The 20,192-nt window shown below is 35.3% G+C and overlaps 2 protein-coding genes and 1 long non-coding RNA gene across 10 annotated transcripts; 1 reads left to right on the top strand and 2 right to left on the bottom strand.

Moving 5' to 3' along the window:
* Positions 1-161: 161 nt before the first annotated feature.
* LOC124220517 (uncharacterized) lies at positions 162-4,885 on the bottom strand. 2 transcript variants are annotated; one of them, XM_046629552.2, is made up of 7 exons: positions 4,750-4,885; positions 2,973-3,075; positions 1,397-2,770; positions 1,198-1,309; positions 892-994; positions 597-614; positions 162-428 (listed from the first exon to the last, which is right to left on the bottom strand). In XM_046629552.2, exons 1-7 carry the CDS (start codon positions 4,856-4,858, stop codon positions 370-372), a joined length of 1,878 nt encoding a protein of 625 aa, XP_046485508.1. In that variant the 5' UTR covers positions 4,859-4,885; the 3' UTR covers positions 162-369. The 2 variants fall into 2 exon arrangements, with proteins under 2 accessions (XP_046485508.1, XP_046485509.1); XM_046629553.2 differs by lacking the exon at positions 597-614.
* A 69-nt stretch (positions 4,886-4,954) lies between these two features.
* On the bottom strand, positions 4,955-20,057 carry Cdk12 (Cyclin-dependent kinase 12). 7 transcript variants are annotated; one of them, XM_046629543.2, is made up of 12 exons: positions 19,747-20,057; positions 16,783-18,130; positions 15,456-16,627; positions 14,866-15,293; positions 14,544-14,740; positions 14,262-14,466; positions 13,717-13,985; positions 13,259-13,432; positions 7,326-7,641; positions 7,082-7,202; positions 6,835-7,017; positions 4,955-5,492 (listed from the first exon to the last, which is right to left on the bottom strand). In XM_046629543.2, exons 2-12 carry the CDS (start codon positions 18,120-18,122, stop codon positions 5,488-5,490), a joined length of 4,410 nt encoding a protein of 1,469 aa, XP_046485499.1. In that variant the 5' UTR covers positions 18,123-18,130; positions 19,747-20,057; the 3' UTR covers positions 4,955-5,487. The 7 variants fall into 7 exon arrangements, 6 of the variants coding, with proteins under 6 accessions (XP_046485499.1, XP_068992475.1, XP_046485498.1 ...); XM_069136374.1 differs by lacking the exons at positions 4,955-5,492; positions 19,747-20,057 and adding an exon at positions 19,259-19,660 and having other exon boundaries at positions 5,714-7,017; positions 16,783-18,127; XM_046629542.2 differs by lacking the exons at positions 4,955-5,492; positions 19,747-20,057 and adding an exon at positions 19,274-19,660 and having other exon boundaries at positions 5,714-7,017; positions 16,783-18,127.
* On the top strand, positions 7,603-11,476 carry LOC138191014 (uncharacterized). The gene is made up of 2 exons (XR_011177236.1): positions 7,603-7,813; positions 7,944-11,476. It is a non-coding gene; the product is annotated as an uncharacterized lncRNA (long non-coding RNA).
* Positions 20,058-20,192: the final 135 nt, after the last annotated feature.

Genomic DNA, 20,192 nt, shown 5'->3' with positions numbered 1-20,192 from the left:
ACAAGTTGCGTTTGATTAGCCTCTTTTAGCGACAACCTACAGATTCTATATTTTTGTGTAAAATGATAAATGATGTATCTATATAAATAATATAGTTATATAAATCTATGCTATGTTATTCGAGAATATAATAATATATGTTGTAAATGAATAAATCAATCTATGTTCAAAAGTTTGTTACTTGTTATTTATTTCCCTGAGAAGATGATTGTGCAACTATGAGTGAACCTTACAGTATAATGTCGTTGTTCAGGACAGTTCAACCATTATGCAATACAATGCAAGAGTTTATTACTTGAGAAAGAAAATGATATTCAAAAAATATATCCTGTGACAATAAGTGAGTCGAATTTTCACCGCACAGTATGTTCAATTGTCGCTCCATATTGTTGAGTGGTATGAACTTGTAAAGTCTGGATTCCAGTAATCTGTAAATTGAAAACAAAAACTACAAAATTTGCAGACGAAAAAGTAATTATAATTATTACCAACAGCTCATGGATTACGAGACAAAGTTATAAATCGTGAATTAATCCGTACATGCAATATTCCATGCATTAAATTTAAGTAATATTCAAATTCGATGCTTTGCGTACCTGGGTTTTCCTGAAACGCTTGACAGATTAATAATACACAAGTAGTGAGTGCATTTTTTAAATTTTAGCAGTAAAAACGCAATTGTTTGTAACTACCTAGATACCCGATTGACGTAATTACAGGTGACATGCTAAAATTATGACTGAAGTGCAGACAATTCTGCAGATAATAAATTATATTTGACTGAGAAAGGAATTCGAGTAAATTAGAACGAAAACGAGCAAGTAGTGTTCAATTGTATTTCACATGCAATCATATCTTACAAACCAGAAGAAATTATCATTAAATCTTTACCTTTTTGAGTAGAGTTTTTCTCATTGTGTGTAGATCTGTGACGAGAACATTGATTTTTACGCATCTGTAGTTCTTTACCAGTAAGTCCAGTGGCTTTATAATACTAGAAAATAATCGTTGACAGGCAATTAATTCACAGAAATTTCCATTGACACAAGTTACGTGGATTCGTATTTGACTTTTGAATACTGGTGAAATAAATATATGCAGTTATTCGGTATTTCAAAGTGAATGATGATTTACTTCTAAGTTGTACAAATCACTTTCTTTCGCGGACATGAACTTTTACCATGGGGATATTCATACCTCTTGACATTGTAGACAATCCCACCCATTTAGACGCGCTCTTTCAGCCTTTTTGCGTACAGGACTTCTTTTGTAAGCGTATGTGGGACTCGATTTCAGTTTCCTTGGTACTCTGATGGAATTAGAAAAATTCGAGTAAGATAATCAGATGATATTTGTTCGAATTGCAACTTGGAATTCCTAACTACAAATAACTTACACATCAAAATTATTTGCAGCCAATTTCTTCCGTGGTGGTGATTTTTCCGTTAAGGCATTGGAATTGTCTGTCAATATATCAAGTTCCAATTCACACATTTCTTTGTCACTTGCTGTTGCATTCTTTGCTTTGCTGGGTAGTATCTTTGGAGGCACAAAAGACGAAGTCCTTTTGTTTAAAGATAACTTCATTTTGTCGGCACCTTTACAAAAGACAGTACTCTTTAGTGATGGAACTGGAGTTTCTTCGAACATAGTTTCGTCGTTTGTTTCATGTTCGTATGTAACGGATTGAATCTTCTCCTGAACATCAGGTCTTGTTTCCAAGCCAAATTTGCTCATAATCGGTAATTTTTCATTCTCTGATAGTTTAGACTGAAATGCTGAAGAAATATATTGAGTTGAAGCTGATTTCGGTTCGAATACCGTCAAATCCGTATCTGTCTGTTCACCATCATTATGTACGTTTACATCTTCAGACATTTCCAAGTGTTTTGTATTTTTTACATTCACTTTTTTTGTACATAATCTTTGATGCAGTGATCCAGCAGTGTTATTTTTTTCATAAATTTTTTGTCGTAGTTTTGAAAAGCTTCTTGTTTGCGTTGGGCTCACTTGTATCAGACTATCTTCACAGGAACTACTATTCGGCTCTAAGTAATTTGTACTTGTTACATTATCACATGTTTTATTTGTTTCAACTTCATTTATTTTAGAATCAAAGACGTCATCGCAGATACTTAAGTCTGTGACTTGCTCAATCTTGGTGAAGAGCTTGCTTTGCTTCAATTTTTTCTTTGTGCCAGGTATTATATCAGTATCTACATTCTGGATTGTATGGATTCCCAATTTCTTAATTGTTTTCGGTGTACATAACTGTGAGGCTGACGATAACTCTTCAAGATTTGAAGAGATAGCATTTGTTGCATTGGCTTTTGTGCCGGAATGCGAAGGAGTCTTTGGAGAGCACAGATTGTTACGTTTTAAACTTATGTCATTGCTGATATCATTCAATATGATCACAGATTTTTCGCTCTCAATTGGAGAACTAACTACAGGGGATGATATTCGAGATTTTGTTTTTTTCAAACCGAAAATGGGGCTCTTTGATCGTTTAGGGGTGACATTTTCAATATTTTTGAGCACAGGGGATGTAGTACGATTTATAAAACTTTCCTCTAAGCCTTGAGTACAAAAATCTTGTGAAAATATTTGGAAAGGTTGCACGTAGTCTGGTATAGGATTTGATTTTTGTTCTTCATTTATAGCGACAGATACAGGATCACAGTGAGTTTTTTTCTCTGTTGGTACAGCGAAAGTTTTCTTTTTTGGAACATCGGTGTCCTTTGTGGCTGCTGCATGGCAGCAGCATTTACTGTAACATTTCAAATGTGAATGATATGCATGAGATCGTTACAAGCAATAGTGAGATCGTGTGCAGTATTCTGTATGAAAGTATTTGTCTTAAATTTAATCTTCTGACGTAGTTCAGGAATTAACTGTCACAACAAATACATGTAGTCGGATTGCAACACTACAATATCTTCATTCAAGTGGAACTTAGAATTGTAACTTACGAGTTCCCAACTTGGGGCTCATTTTGAGGTATATGTGAATTTGATGAGCTCTCTTCGGCTTTCTCACTTTTATCCAACAATTCTTTGTAATCATTCCATAGTTCTGTAACAAAAAATAGATGGATTTAATAATTTCATGTAATTGCATTATGGATAAAATCATTAAATATACAGATACATATCATGGTTCGATAATATTCAATAGAACATGCTTTGAGAGTAATCGTTTCAATCCCTTTTCAATGCTACAACAAAGTTTAACTTAGGTGACAGTCCAATGAGAAAATTATGATGTTATATGATTCAATTTTCAAATAAACAAAATCTAGTGTAGAAATAAGCAACAGTTGGTTTCCAACGTTTTTTGTTATTAGTAACTGTTGTATAGTTCAGTTCTTAAAGAGATTGAAGTACATGATCAATCTTGTTCTAGTTTTATTCTATCATAATGAGCATAATAAAATAGTTTTATTTTTAAGCTCCACAATTGTATTACAATACTGAAAACTTTTTGATTACAATTTTGTTTTTCGGTTTTAAAGAATGTCAATTATATTTACTCAACTCATACTTACTTGGAGGCATGGATCAAAAATATGAAGATTTTATCAAGGCATGTTATAATTAAAATTACCTAAAGCTGGACATGACACTGTAAGATCTACTTCTAATAAAATGACATGAATTGATTGACTGTGGAAACAAGTAACAGACTCTTATTGCAAAACAGACATGAGAACTGACACTACATAACTCGTTGTTGAATAAAGCATCGGTTGAACTGGTATTACGATTTCAACCTAAAAATTGTTTTCGTTCTAAATTAATACATCTTTGAATATAAATCATCGCAATAATTGATTACAAATAACATACAGGTTCAATCTCAATGGTCCAAGTAAAGACGGTAGAATTTGAACAATGTAGATATTAGGCACAACAACTGCAGGTGAGTCGCGTAGGTAAGATTAGGATAAGTTCAGGGTTCGTACACTTTTTAGAATCTGAAATTCTCCGACTTTTACAGGTATTTCAGCTAGAAAATAGGATTTTTTTCAGTAACCTTTCACGCAATATGCCACTGATTAATGACAATTTTTTACATATCGATACTAATACCTTGAATATTACCTAGTAACTAACTTATTACTGTCTGACTATTAATTTACAAACAACAGCCTACAATGTTTGGTAAAAAAAAAAAAAAAACCAAAGGTTTGGTATTAAGTAATATGTATGTATAGAATGTATGAAGCAGTGCAACGAAACAAAATTTTAAGTGCAATTTTCTTTTCCTTGACCTCGACAGTATATAACTTTGTATAAAAACGAGTTTATTTCTTCGACACCCTCAAAATTTAAGTCTTATTTTCGCATTCCCCTAACTTTTCCATGTTATGAGAAATTTCCCAAGATTTCTCGGTTTTCCCTGTGAGCACGAACCCTGAAGTTTGATCTTTGTTATTCTTTCTCTGGAGTTTTAATAAATTATCATATTCCGTAGCTATTTGAAACAAAACTACAATACAACGTGTAGTACAAACCATGCTGCCAATATATGTCTGCTTCAAAGGGTCAAGAGTACGAGACTATGTAACTTCATTAAGATCCAGGACTTTTTTGTGTGACTCATATGCAGACACGCTATTAATAGTAATATCTCGAATTATTAGGGACATAATTGTATAAATATAATCACTCATAAGTAAACTGAATCATTGAACAGAAGTCCGTGAATGCATCTCTTTATAAACAAAAAAATGTCGAAAATACTTACTTTGAAACTGTTGGAAAGCGTTGTTCAAAGTTTGGGTAAAAGCTTCAATACGTTGTTCTCTCGTTTCACTGTTCGTATGATTATTGTTTTGGAACAAAAGAGTCATCATCACTGTTGTGTTTACGATCGAAGTAGAGTTGGGTTAGGTTACTTCTTGGAGTCGCTCTTAAATCTCGTAAATTTTCTACGCCTTGCGAAACGAAACTTGAGGCAATTTTCTTTTATTAAATACAACGTATTCAGCGATAAATTACCAGCTAGTCGAATTAAATCATCATCACATTATTCATAAAAAAAATGTCGGGCAGAAAATGAGAAGAATCCTTCACAGGTTTCGGTTATTCGACCGATACCTAACCTCATCGCCGTCAACGTTAATTATTGCGCTCACAACTCTCCTCTGTTTTCACTAATTCACAGCGAAATAAATTTTCGATCTTCGTGTTTTGTTTTCTCGTTGGATGTTATGAACATTGAGCATCGATTTGAGACTGTGTTTTGTTTTACCGTTGGATATCATGGACATTACGCATCGATTTGTGACTGTCGATTGTTTGGTCACAAGTGTCACAATCGTGGATGCGAAACAATGCCACACAAGCTTCGATGGTTCATGTAGTTGCCAACGTGACGCAAAATCACGTTTACGATTCTCTCGTACCACGTTTGGAGTGTAATTTCGTAGTGTATCCATTTCTTCTAACCTCATTCCGCTGATATATTCCGTAATCGACCGCTTCAGTCTGAAAAATAATATTTCAAGTAATTAGTGTTTGAAGCATAAACAAAACTAAATCGAAATGTAGATCTAAACAATTCCGAATCCGGTTCATTGATGTTTCAAGTTTTCACCAGCTATACACAGTATATCTGTGTTGCTATCACGATATACATAATGCGCTACAATAAGGCGACCTCTCATGAAAAGTACCCTAATAAACAATTGTTTCACCAATTCTCGAGGTCTCTCGTCACTTTATTTATATTTTATACCCTTAGACATATTTACATTTCACCCCTAATTATTTTTCACAGAAGTCGGGTAAGTGGTTTATATTTTGTATACAAGATCTTATTTATGAAAAAATGAAAAAAAAAAAAATTAAAAATTCATAATTACACGATTCGTCTTCTCTGGAAAATTATTATTATTACCATTATGCACGTATCCAAATTATTTAAGCTCTTCTATTGCAATTAACCAATCGGTGGGGTACATACCTATGTACATTTAATACATACGTATATATTTTATATATTATGTTTTTTAGTTCCTTATTCGGTACGTTAATACTAGAAATGGGAGCGAATCAAATAAAATAATTGGTGAACGGTTTTTATATTGTACAACGTCAGCACATTAACAAGCTGAGTATGGACAAAAATAAAAAAAAGAAATAGATTGGTTTTTTCGAACAATGAATTAGGCTGACTATACATCAAATATATGAATATACGGTTTTCAATGTTATTATTCATTATGTCAGGATTTTTAATAACAAAGCTATAATTAGAGTCAACGTTGATAGGCTAGAATTTAAAATACAACATTTGTACTTTTTATTGTCAATGTGACAATCAAGCCAAGGTCTTTAAACACGTAGTCAAGTAGAATATTGATAGTGCAAAAACTGAAAAACTATAAAAAAAAATTAACCTGCCATTAAGCTGCATAGAATACTGCAATAAGCAATCAAGGTTGTCATTTCTTAACCAAAAACATCCATTATATTCCAGTATGAAGAAAATCACAGTTCCTCTTTGACATTTAATTATGTATATACTATAAAAACTGTTAACTTTGAAGTGAAGTTCACAATTTTAGAGAAACAACATAAGTAGTATCTTCCAACGTTTAGATATGGAAATTATTTTTAGAGCTTAAAAATGTCTGATGCATAAATTATACACGCGTTCATACTGCCATTAAAAAGGTATTCAAATTTGTTTTTTGATCGAATCCTAAACAGAATAGCTACAGATTAGGCTAAATCTTTATATGTACAGTTTACTGAGAACCATATGTAGTTTGGGCCGAAGTTGAGGGGTGGTTTAGGGTCTGCAACGGGCCCATGATCGCTTTACCTGGGGGTCGGGTTGTGGCAGGGGAAGGATTGTAGGTTTCCAAACCATAGCGTGACATTAGAGCGGACAATGCGCTGCGTACACCAGCTGTGGCTAATTGAGACCACCTGACCGTGCTGACCGCATCGTCGCCTGCGTAGACAGCATGAGCATCGAACCCACTCTTTTGTCCTACACTTGTTTCTGAAATTAAAAACCATTGCCAGAAACAGGATATTTCGTACAACCGGCCAAAAGTATTGCTCACCTGTTGGCAGTGGGTTGAATACCGGTAGGTGCGATTCTAATCTACCAGTTGCTCTTGTACTCGCCGCAAGACGTAGCTCAGAGTGCAGGTCACCCACTAATTGAGCAGCTTTTTGATCACCCTGTGAAATAAGTTTGGTAATGTTATCATCGATAGATATTTCGAAAAGCGTCATCGAAAATTTAAACTGAAATGGTTCCCAGCTTAAAGGCTCACATGGTTTTATTGTTAAAAAATAACTCACGTCGTTATCTGAGCGAAGCGACATTAGATCGTCGACACGTATTGGCCTGCCATGAGCCAAAGCACTAGCAAGGCAATTTAGTTTTCGTGCCAGACTGTCCTCAGTGTTTTGGTCCAAATAATGGGAGCTGGTGTCTCCTTGCTTTTGATTGCCCCGTGATTTGACAGGCAATGGACTGCTGTAGTAGTACGACGATGGGGAGACTAAAAATGGAGCACTCCGATTAAACAAACTTTCACCTCCAAACGGAGGTTCAGCACCGATACGATTTCCATGGGAATTATATCCTGCCTCCATCTTTAACCTTTTGGATGACCTGAAACAGTAGAAACATTGTGTGAAGATTGGAAATTCTTTGATACTGCGAAATGAGTGTAAAAAATTTACAAAGTGACAAAGTAAAAGCATGATAAATCTGTTTACAATGTGATACAGCAATTTTTTTAACTAATCGATCAAAGTAATTCTCACGTAATGATTGGGTTTCTGTGAGTAAGTTTGTTGATTTTTAAGTGATAAATAAACGTAGTGGCACGAAATGCAGATGGAATGACGTGTACACATTACATATAGACTTAGAGTGGCATGAACATCATTAAAGTAAGCTGTAATTTACAGGAAAATATATACACTGCAAATACTGTTTGAAGTGGGCCATTTTTATCATCGGTTAACACGAGGCACAACGTGACCAGGAATATTTTGATCAGCCGACTTCCAGAGGTACCACAGTATATATTTCCTCGTTGAAGATTATCTCTTTATTCTATGATGTATATTGTAAAACACCAATTATTCAATATACAATTCGTTGGCAATGAACAAAAAGAGAAACGATACAAAATCTCTGGATCTATAGTGAATGAGATCAACCATTGCTTGGGTTTTGTATTATTTTTTTAACCAATATAAATGTAGTTCAAATTAGAAGTTCAGTTCAATTTTCAAAGACTCGTTTGACCTTATAAGAAGGGAGCAAGATTATCAAGAAAAATATGTTCCTCAAAGAATTACAGCTGATTTTCAAGATGTATAAAGAATCACTTGTCGTAAGTTTACATGTACAATAGTATGAAATATAAAAATTACGATTAGTAAATTGGTAAGATGCAAAGATGTATGTAATGATATAACGATATAAAAATTAGTGTGTTAATGACTTTTTGGTTGGTGCTGTTTTTTTTTTTTTTACATAGATTGATAAATTTAACAAAATGTAGACCACACGTTTTCACGCTCGTGCCTTTCATCCCTGTTATACGAAAATAGTTTATCAACGACATTGATGAGGTAGATTTGTTTAGTCAATGACATAAAATTTGAAGTCCTGATCATACACTCAAACGTAATGAAAATTCCATCAAGTACCCATCCTATATTGGACGAGTATCAACGGTCTTTGTCACAGTTGCTTTGTACGAACATTGATAAGCGATCGAACAACACATGCAATTATACGATACAGAGAATTAATTAGGAGGTGACAGAGTGGAACTATAATGAAAAATTGCATCAAAATGATGGAAGTTGTTACGCATACACTGACAACAAGCTTGTACTAAGATTGTAGCTGATAAAATATCGCTGCTTTTTTTCACTACCTGATATCCGTACAGTATGTACAATAAAATATTGAAAAACAGGTTTAAAGATTGTTACCGTGGAGTAATGTTTGTGCTACGTTTTTAAATGTTAAACATAACTCGATTATTTCGATTGTTTTTAAACCCTAACTGATTTATTGACCATTGGTTAATATTAGTCAAAGTAAATATCGCTCCAGTTATGTAGTACAATATTTTTCTCATTATGAAATTAGGTACATCTTTCAACCTAAATATATATTATGTACACAACATGAATGCCGAACGATTCACAAGGGAAAGGCTTTTTTTCTGTCTGTGTTGATTAATATTAGTAGGAATACAAGCACATTTATTGTTATGAATTGTACAATTTTTTAGCCATGGATTTTGAAACCAAAAATGGAGACACCCTTTGCATGAATTTATAGATATGCATATGTGATAAGTGTATAACGTTCAATTACCTATTCACACATCTACTAGCGCTATAAATTTTTTCCCCTTTTATCATTCGGCCACAATATTATTACTGCCTGAAACATAATTTTCAATTTAATTAGATAATTTCAGTCTTTCCTTTCTCCTTATATTAAATACATAACAATGCGATGAATTTACAGGACAAAGTATAGTCACCTTCCTGCCCATGTTGCATCAAAAATTTTTCATCATTACTAAATATCAGGTAAATATTTGATGTATATTCAGTTTATTTACATTCGTGTCCAGTGAATATCACTTTGCGTTCGTTATTCAGTACAAAATATGACTCTTCAAAAGCAGTGACTAACTGGAATAGATCTTATCACTGAAGAGATTAAACTATTTTCTTTCTATACTAGGTATTTCTCAGCCCAGTTTGCGACTTTTGTTGAAGCAATACTCTATACACGAGACAATGAGAATACTTTTTAATATCCAAAGCTAATCAGTGTATTAGTTGAGAAAATTAATATTGATATTTATTCACTGGGAAATCTTGCTGTTGTGAAGAATATTATTACGCTAGTTTAGAGATCCTAAATTCGTTCTGGGAAGCAGTAATCTCGGGTCTGTGTACAGTTTAAATGGCTTTGAAATACAAACTTCAATCACAATTCGATAAAACTATAACATCGATATCATATTACTTGTCCGCTAAGTGTAAAAAACCATGAAGTGTAAGATACTATATATTTAAAAAAATGGACAAGATTAGAAAAGTAATATAACGAATTCATATGATCAAAAAAAAAAAAACTAAAATGTAGTCGCCAAGAATAATTGTATTCAATTTTTATTAACCAATTTTGATCAAAATTCCTTTCAAATTCATGCCAATACAAGAAGTAAATAAAAGAAAAAAGGAAATACAGAAAGTTTTTTTCAATGCAGCATACTTAGCAGCCTTGCTGATTAGTTATAAGAAAATAGTTAAGTAGGAAGTAGTGATTTTGGTCTGAATTCTCCAATGCAAGGTATTAAATTGCCATTGAAAGTTCAACATAGGATACTATTTGTTGCAGTTCGTTTTTTTTCTCTTTATTGTTTAAGAAACTATAGGCATATAATATTGAAAACTTATAATGTACACAATTATGTTATAAATATACTTCCCATATCCTTTTCGTCCAGTGCTTCAACAATACATATGGATGTAACATAATAAAACATCTAATTTCAAGCGAACAATCATTCCGTCCTTATTTTATAAGGATTTGAATTGATAAGATAAGGCATAAAATTATATTCGCATGTAAAAGCGATTGATTGGAAACAAAATTATTCGACATGTTTGTATAGTAGCATTGTATGTGATATACTTTGAAGCGCAAAAGAGAAAGAGAAACAATGACAAACCAAATATTTTATATAGCGAAATAAAAATTCAATTCCATTATTCGTTAGTCATATTAAACTATTCGTAAAATCATTTATAGAGAATTGATTGCTACGTGAAAATATTAACTAAACTCGAACAGACTTATTAATTGTGGCGTAAATAAAGTTCATTTAAACAGTAATATTATCTGTAAATTCATCATGTGATGTTTTTTCAATTATATTTGTACAAAACAAATTTAAGAAATATAAGATACCGTTAGCACATGTGACTAAAAGAATGAAAACATTATATTATCTTCTGTGTTACGGCTCTAAAAATAATCTGAACTCAAGTTTTGTATAGTATACAAGATGATTCGGATAGGTTTTTTCTTCTTTTTTTTTTTTTTCCCTTCAAGTGTATCTTTTCATAGTTAGTGAAAGTATTTAATAAAAAGGTAAGATCGCAAAAGGGGCATTGTAGGAGAGTTACAATTTTAAAGTATGGATAGATCATGAACACAGAACAATGCATATTTATAATTAGAGTGTCAATTAGTTTAGATATCATCAGTAGAAATTTTGATGCGGACATGGCAGAAGGTGTGACGTATACTTAGTCCTTGTTTTTGCATTTCAATTGGAGGTATATGATGGTTTGTGGTATTGGTAAATATTGAATTTTCATCGCCAAGTAATTTATTGAAATGTCTTTTGAATGCTTTTGACTGAAAAATTCCTGTTCTTTGTTTCAATAAGATACTTATCCTTAAAAAAAAAAAAAAAAAAAAGAAAAAAACTGTTTTAGTAAAATAATATAATACTAGTACAGGCTAGAAACAATTTAAATGATAAAATGTTTTAATAACATTATAAATTGATCAATTATCGACAAATCTGTTAAGACAGACGCCCATTGGCACCCAACAAGTATGTTACAGTGGTTTTTCATTATTTTATAATCATTAGTAAGATACAATTTGTAAGAAATTGAACTAGGTATATTTCATTTCATCTTTTGTATGAATGGAAAAAATAATAAAATGCTGTTTGAATTCCAACGAAAGTATATATAGGTATATATACCTAGAAAAAAAGCTACATTTGTTTTTACCATTCACACAAGGAATATGTTCATATGACATTTCCCCAATAGTACAATGTAATAAAGTGGCACACAGCTTACCCATGGAAAAATAGAAGAAATAAAATAAATAAATAAAAAGAAAAAAAAAAAATGTCAAGAATTTTCAATAAAAATACACCTATTTAATGGAAAGTTATCCCTTGAATATGCTGTGCACTAACAATAAAATTAGTCATCCTTGGGAGGTTGCTATCCTTGGACAGAATTCATGGCCACTTCTTGACTCTCCATTTTCTTTCACAAGTCCAGCACCATTAACTTCTGCTTGCGATAGTTGTGACCCATTTGTTGTATATACACTACAGGAATATCTTACGAACTACCGTCTGTCTCCAAGTCTAAATTACCACATTATCATTTATTTTATATCATTTGTTACATCCTAATAATATGTGGATTTGAAAAGGATTTTTTTTTTTTCAAATCTTCTTTTTATGTGAAGTTCATCAGTATGTATCAGAATAAATCAATTTACTATACAGCAATTTATCATATATTTACAACTAAATTTTTTGCGTATCTCCATCTGATCGTGTCACAAGATTATAGGTTTATAATTTGCTATTTTTCGTGTATCTATCAAGTCAGTGATATTCACAACTACCTTCTATAAGCATTTCATAATTCATCCGTTCATTTATTATCGTTACTAAATTTCACATTGTTCATGCAGTTCAAAAAATTTTTTGATCACCATTAACGAAGTACGCAAATTTCTGTTCTACGCGCATGCCTACAAAAAGAAGTGATCAAGCTATATTTTTAATCTGATAATTAAGATTCGTACATCACAGTTCAATTTGCAGGATGCGCAGTTACATCTTGTTATAATGGTTAACTGTTACAGTTGCAAATTAACCACGAAAATGCTGTTAATAACTATGCGAATTTTTATGTGGGTGAGAATAAGGTATTGTTTCATTTCACTTCAGCGTGATTGTAATCAAGAAGGCACTATCATATAATTACAGTCCTTTGGTTATTAATAAAGTGACGAACAAGAACATTGGTAAAAAAAAAATAATCTTTTTCCTTTTATAAAACAATTTACAATTTATTCGCCTTTATCTTTCTAACAATAGGTCGGTCAATTGCATGCAAATAGCAATGCGTTTTACGAATTATTAGTTAGAAGTTTTGGTCTTTTCGCTTTTTCTTTTTTTTATTTTTTTATTTATTTATTTATTGATATTTCCACCTCATTCGTCAAATTTGAAATTTGTTCCCTAATGAATAACCAATTAAAAAATTGTGAAAATAGGAAAAAACGGAGATAATAACAAATGCCAAGCACACTACCCTGGTATGACACTTGACTACCTACGCACGTAGACTATCAGGTTTTGAAATCCTCAGGATATATTGTGGATCGCGCGCGTCTGGCTACTACTACTCACCCCCCGACATCCGACAAGTCCTCAACAGCCTTGTGAGGGCCACCTTTGTTAGGGAGAGGGAGGAGCGGGATCTTCCCTCCGGAAACTTCCTGCTGTTCTCGTAACTGACGTCTGCGTTTCTTACTCCAAAGCTCGTGACAGTCTTGCCATGTCGGGAGTTGGGGTGCTGGCATCCTGATACATTGTAAAAATTGATGTAGCAATGATGGATGATGACTGAACATTGATAGCGCGAAACAACAATATTATCAACAGTGCAGATATAATGTATGCGCGAAAAGTAAGTTTGATGTAAAAAAAAACACATTTCTTAATATCCGTAATTCTTTGATTTCTTGAAACCTCTTCGAGTTTCAATTTCTTACATTTAATTGGTCGTGAATGTGTTTCAAAGAAAAAAAAATACCGAATTAACAAATAAATAAATAAAACATTCTGTACGTGAATGCAAAACATACTGTTCTGGTTGGATATTTTTCAGCCAAGCACTTTTCAGAGCATCAGCAGCTGTGATCCGTTTGTCCGGATCTAGTTCCAGCATTTTATCTAGAAGATCCAGAGCCGATGCAGGCATGAAGGAGAAGTCCTCTCTCAGGCGTCGTCTGTGCGACTTTTTGGGCTTTAGCATATGCCATAAAGGCAATTTTATCACAGATGGCCAAACGGCTGGTGTCGGTGTACCGCAAACTCGCGAGATCATTTCCAGCTGCATCATCTCCACATTCGCCTGTTTTCGAACAATTACTTGCTTGACTGATGGGATATTCAAACAGTCGATATAAAATTGCCCCATAGTTCTGCTGCGCAACGATTGTCCCAATATATCAAAAAGTTGTGCATACTTACGTTCTTAAAAAAATTCTTCAATTGTTTGAATATAAGTTCACTGTTATGAGGTAATGTTTGCACATAAATTTGGAAATCAGTCAACTAGCCATTCATCACATATTATACATGCAAATTAAAACATCTAAAGCGAGGCACTCTATGTATAGTATAATACCTGGAAAAGAGGCTTCTTGGAAAACAGTTCACCAAGTATGCAACCGCAGCTCCATACATCAATGGCTGGTCCGTAACGTTCTTCTCCAAGTAGTAATTCAGGTGGTCGATACCACAAAGTAATGACCTTATTGGTGTAAGGTCTCTGCCTGTCTTCCGCATTGTACAGTCTAGCAAGACCGAAGTCAGCCAGTTTTACTTCACCTCTGAAAATAACGGGTGAACAGAAGTGTGTTAAAACGGAACGGCAAACAGACGTATTTCCACTTTACTTTTTACATACTTGTTATTCATCAATATATTTGAACACTTGATGTCTCGATGTAAGAAATTTTTGCTGTGACAGTAGTTCAAACCATCCAGCAACTGCTTCATGATACTGGCATTGTTCATTTCGTTAAAGTCTACCATTCCGGATTCCAGTAATCCCATTAGGTCATGGTCCATGTACTCGAAAACGAGATAAAATGAACCCTTGTCCTGTAAAGGTATTCAATCCAGAATTAAACAAATATACCATCCAACGAGCAGTGACTGTTGAATTGAATTGGACTGAGAAGTGATCTAATAATTAGTATACTTTTCATTTAGTTTTTGTTACCTACCTTTCGGAAATCTAGAGCATCTTGCTTGTCGGTAACGATTTCTCTCAGGTTGACAATATTTTTATGGTTTAATTGTCGCAGGATTTTAATTTCCCGAACTGCCGTTATCGGAAATCCTTCTTTCTCATTTTCCAAACGTACTTTCTTTAGGGCAACAAGAACAGCAGCTCTTTTGTCTTGAGCTTTATAGACCTGACCATAAGTACCTTCGCCAATCTGTGCTATAACTTCGAACACATCGACGCATCGTTCACCCCAATCTTTGCCTCCAGAAGCTGACATTGGCATATGACAATTGCGAGAGCCTCGTCTCTTCAATATTTTCGGCCTCTTCAGTTTTGGCTTGGGGGTTATCCGATCAAGTTTTCCGCGCGGTGGCGTAGCATTCGGATCTTCCTCTCCACTCAAGTCTTCTGATCCAGGAACAACTACGAAGTACATCTAAATTATGTACTAAGTACACAGAGTCAATTCTTATTACAAATGTGGGAACTAAGTCAAATATATGTTACACAATACAAGCATTGAACTTTACTGCTTGGATAATTAATAAAATCGAACAAGAAATTCCCATCTCGAAATATGCTTACCAGGTGGCATTGGTAGATCTTTGATGCTCTTTTTTGTGGGAGGTTTCGGTGTGGTTGATAAGAATTTATTCTGCCCCTTGGTAGGTGGACTGGGTGAGCGGCTTGGCGGAGAGTCTATGCTCTCTAAATCATTCTGATTGATTCCTGGTGGCAGCGGTAACTTTGACAATTTCGTAGTTTTAAATGCAACTATGGGAGGTTTCGGTGGATCGATAGATTTGAGAGGAACTAAATTATTGGGTGTGTTGAATTTAGAAATGGCAGTGTTAGGAGCAGGAACTGGAATTGGAGGAGGAGGAATAGAAAGATTGGGAAGTAGAACTTGTCCTGGAACGGAACCAGGTAACAAAACAGGTACTTGCGATGGACCTGCGATTCCGTTAGGATCAGATTGTGAAATGTTTGCCAAGTTAGGGACTGGGGAGGGAAAAATTGTGCCACCATTGCCAGCAACAGCCATTGGAAAATTGTTTGTAGTGTTTGGTACGGGAGAATTATATACAGTTGACGGTGGTATTGGGGTAAGATTTGCTACCGGTGTCGACGGAGTTGTAGCCAGTGACGCAGGTATAGGTGGGGTTTTGCTTGCCATTGAATTGCTATCTTCGGTCATTCCAAGGGAAGATGTCACAATATTAGGAAAAGGTATGTCTACAATGTCAATATCAGCACCGTCTTCGGTGACTGAGACAAGATTAGCATGTGCCCTGCTGTCGGAAGATAATTCCTTTATTTCGTTGGATATTTTATGCTCTGACGAAGTGTTGCTCGCTTCTTTGTCATCTGATCCTTCTATGATTTGCACTTCGTCTTGACTAATTGCCTTCTCTTTGGCTTCTTGAAGTTTCTTTAAGGCGAGTTCCCTCATATTTCTGTCCTTAACAAGTTCAGCAAAGAGACTCGTCTCGCTAATCTTTGCCCGACCTCTGAGATTTCTGGCAGCTATACTTGTCGGACTACGAGTTCTGGTTCTATGCGGAGGTGGAGATGGTATCCTGGATGGTCTTGGGCTCTTGGATTTGTGTTTCCTAGCTGGTTTATGCATCTTACTTGGAGAGCGGGATTTTTTGGGCGAGCGACTTCTTCTCCTGGATCTGGATCTGGATCGCGACGGCATTTTCCTCCATCTCCCAGGACTTCGCGATCGCGAACGAGAAACTGGATTCTGCAATCTGCAAAATGAAGTGGAAACCGATGATTAACAAAAATACAATATCATAGCAATTTCAGAGCATCAAGCAGCTGGATCCTGAGAATTTGGAGTTCAGTTGCTGGACACTCCTGGAGACTATTACATTGCCATTTGAACCAAAACGTGAAAACAAACCTGCTGCTACCCACAGGACTCCTAGTTCCACGCGACTTTCTCTTATCTCGCCTGTCTTGATCGTGATGTCTGTGCCTTCTGTCTGAGTCGTCTCTTCTTCTTCGCTTACTTGGTGTAGGACTAGGTAGCGGCTCTCCCCTCCGTCTGTGAGACACAGGACTGGGGCTGAATTCCCTTCGTCGAATTTGAGTGGGACTAGGACTATGCCTCATTCTGTGGCTCACAGGACTGGGACTAAAGTCTCTTCTCCTAGGCGGACTGTGGTCCCTTCTCCTTGACGCTGGGCTAGGGCTGTGAGGATGGCCTTGTCTGCGTCCTCCCCCGTGTCCGGAATTGGGGCTAATACTGCCACGTCGAGCATGCATACTTGGACTATGTTTTCGTCTGTCTGGGCTATGCTTCTGTGATATATGACTGCTCCTATTTCCTTCCGGCGTTATGTTTCTCGGAGGTAGTAGAGGTGTGTGAGGGGACTCCGTATGCCTTATAAGCCCTACGGAAGAGGGTGAAGTTAGATCTCTGGCCTCTTCAGGCGGAGATTCCAATTCCATGTCACTGAGAGATCTCTGCCCTTGAGGTGTAGCTGGCGATATAGGAGATGTACTATCCTTCAGAGGTAATGGCGGACAATCTTGCCACCGATGCATCTGTTTATCATGGTCAGGGGTAATGGTTATTTCTTGAGGCATTTGGGGACTAGGACTGTGCGACTGTCGCTTGGACCTCTTCTTCTTCTTTTTACTAGAGCTGGAGGATGGGCTAACGCTTCTCTTCTTCTTTTTTTCCCGTTTGTGTTTCTTCTCCTTCTTTCTAGGGTAGTGACGCGTCTCTTCTTCATATTCCTCGGGCATCGGTGATCTAACTCGCTGGAGCTCGTCGTTGGGTGACAAATATCTGTTTGCGTGCCCACCTCCGGCTGGAGGTGAAGGAGATATGCTGATGGGGGAAGCGCCGAGATTTTGCCTTGGACTGCCACCGTAGTATCGTCTTTGATGATGGGATTCCTGCAGATCCCCATCAGTAAAACTGTTACCTCTGCTATCTTCAGACTGTATTTCTCCAGCCTCAGGTTCCGAAAGATCTTCGCTGCTCACATCGGAGTACTCAACCAGCGGCTTTATTACAGATGACGCTACAGTCGGAACACTGTCTATTGATTTGTCACGAGATCTTTTCTTCTTCTTTTTTCCTGAACTTTTACTCTTTCCATGTCGCCTGTGTCTCTTGTCTATATTTTCAAAATTGTGACGATTTATATCACTTCCAATACTGTCCCTCCTTCTCGATGATCTAAATCGTCCATTACGTTCTGCACGCTCCACGTCACGGCTGCTGGGCATGTCACCTACTGAAACAGATAGCGTAAAAGTGTTTATTATATTAAGTAACATTGGACAGCCAAGAAAGCATAATAATCGATGCAGATAAGAAGCTTCATAACTCAAAGGATCATTTTTCCTGATAATTTATTCAAGAGAATTATGTCTATCTGACTAGCTGCAGATTAAAAGAAAGGAAAAACGAATAAAGAACATTTGTTAAAAGGAAACAAACATATTTGGTTGTAAATTTTTTTATACTAAGCACCAGGTGACTCTAAGCACATATGATTGCTAATTAAATTGATATAGATCAGTGGTAAAATTAGGGCTTTTCAAGTATGGTTACAATAGAAAATATTTAGATACTTGAGAACTTTGAAGCTAGTAAAAGATGCTCTTATATAAAAAATGGGCACAGAAGTTTTTCAATGGACTCATTTCACGTAAAACTAAAATAATTGGGAAACGGGAATGTGCTAAGGTTACATAATTATGAGGTTGAAGTTTGTTACGTTTATGTAATGATGCACTTTCAGCAAAACTCATTACTTTGCAACTTTCAGATTGTTCTAAATTCAGTGAACGGTAATATAGCATGAACACTTATATTTTGTCGACTCTACTGATTCAAACTTATTCTAAAGTTGCAAAATAGTGATTTTTCTTTCATTTCGTTATGTTAACGTTACTAACTTAAACATTAAGCATCATTCTGTAAATCTTTATTAGAATATAAGATTAAGTTGATCGTACAGATGATTAGGTAAAAAATAAATTGCAATTAATATTAGGTACAAGGTATTTTCAATTATTCTTTTCGCAGCGTAACAAAATTTTATGCAGCGTGACTACAATCAAAGCAAACAGCATTTCACTCGCAATAAATAGTTGATATCAGAATCATTACAAGTTTAACTGTTTAACACGATAGATTTTAGTTTTGCATTGAAAATCAAGGTAGCGAGGAAATTGGTTATGACAAAATTCACATTGTCATAGAATTAAAAACCTGATTCACATTGATTTTCATGCAGTTGTTACTTTACCATATCGCTAGATTCTTTACTGTAATACATGTGACGAAGCATAGCAAGAAGTTTTTGCAAAGCACAGCGAATAGCGATATTATAAAATTTAAACAAATGTATACTGACGTTTAATTAATTTACCTGCATCTATCTCCGAGTAATAATAGTACGTCTGATTTTTCGTAAAATAGGGAAACAATGTGAACAAAAACAGTATCACATTTTCAACGAACTCGTTCGGGCCCCGGTTGTTGGTACTGTTAGGCGTAGTGGTAGTCGTATATTCGTAGACAGGGAGAAACACACATGCACACAATTGTTGGCTAAATAGGAGCACTGAGAACGTTGATTCCGGTTCAAGTGTCGAAGAAACGGGTACGCAATGATGAGCAATGACGGTGGTGGAGACGTGTCGGGAAATGTATTTGTAACAACATTTAGTCAAAGCTAACTGGTCAGACTAATAAGCAGCTTCAATTTTTCGACTAGACTATCGAAGCCGCCATTGCTGACGACTGTCTTGCAATGGGAGTTGCCCTGTTTTTGGAGCGAGTGGAACGAAATTTTGGTATTTAGGAGGTCCGAATAATATCGGTATAATATTTGGTACTCACATGCAAAGTTTGTCGAGAGATGTGGATCCGAGCAACACAATCCTTCGCATCGGGGTAATCCAACGTAGCGATGAATACGATGGTTACGTTTGTGGCTTCGTGAAGTAGACTTTTCTTTATCTCATATTTATTGAATATAATCGTGAAATTTTCGGCGAAATTAATGTCTACAACGACAAGAAATCAATCAATCAATCATATTTTTGATAGTTTGATAGCCGATGCATCATATATCATCTATTTTTTTTGGATTTTATTTGGCTTTCTCATAAAGATATCTCGGGAAAGTAGAAGCCATTTACCATTTGCACGTCATTGATATCCGACGTAACAGGCAAACGGTGCTGCCACCAATCCTCCTTTCGACATGTTGTGCGCTGTTGATAGGAACTTCCCTGTTTTACCAATTTCGCTAAATCGAAATAGTTCTTATTTATGAAATGACT

This window comes from Neodiprion pinetum, chromosome 5 (assembly GCF_021155775.2).
Source record: "Neodiprion pinetum isolate iyNeoPine1 chromosome 5, iyNeoPine1.2, whole genome shotgun sequence".
Classification (NCBI taxonomy): domain Eukaryota; kingdom Metazoa; phylum Arthropoda; class Insecta; order Hymenoptera; family Diprionidae; genus Neodiprion; species Neodiprion pinetum.
The sequence above is the reverse complement of the archived record's forward strand: the minus strand, read 5'-3'. Positions and strand labels throughout refer to the sequence as shown.

Coding starts and splice junctions, on each gene's coding strand:
- LOC124220517 (XM_046629552.2), bottom strand. CDS start 4,858: ATGATGACTCTTTTGTTCCAAAACAATAATCATACGAACAGTGAAACG. Junction 3,076..4,749: donor CGCTTTCCAACAGTTTCAAA/GTAAGTATTTTC, acceptor TTTTTGTTACAG/AACTATGGAATGATTACAAA. Junction 1,310..1,396: donor GCTGCAAATAATTTTGATGT/GTAAGTTATTTG, acceptor TAATTCCATCAG/AGTACCAAGGAAACTGAAAT.
- Cdk12 (XM_046629538.2), bottom strand. CDS start 18,122: ATGCCCAGCAGCCGTGACGTGGAGCGTGCAGAACGTAATGGACGATTT. Junction 14,467..14,543: donor AATATATTGATGAATAACAA/GTATGTAAAAAG, acceptor CGTTATTTTCAG/AGGTGAAGTAAAACTGGCTG. Junction 7,203..7,325: donor CGCTTCGCTCAGATAACGAC/GTGAGTTATTTT, acceptor CTTATTTCACAG/GGTGATCAAAAAGCTGCTCA.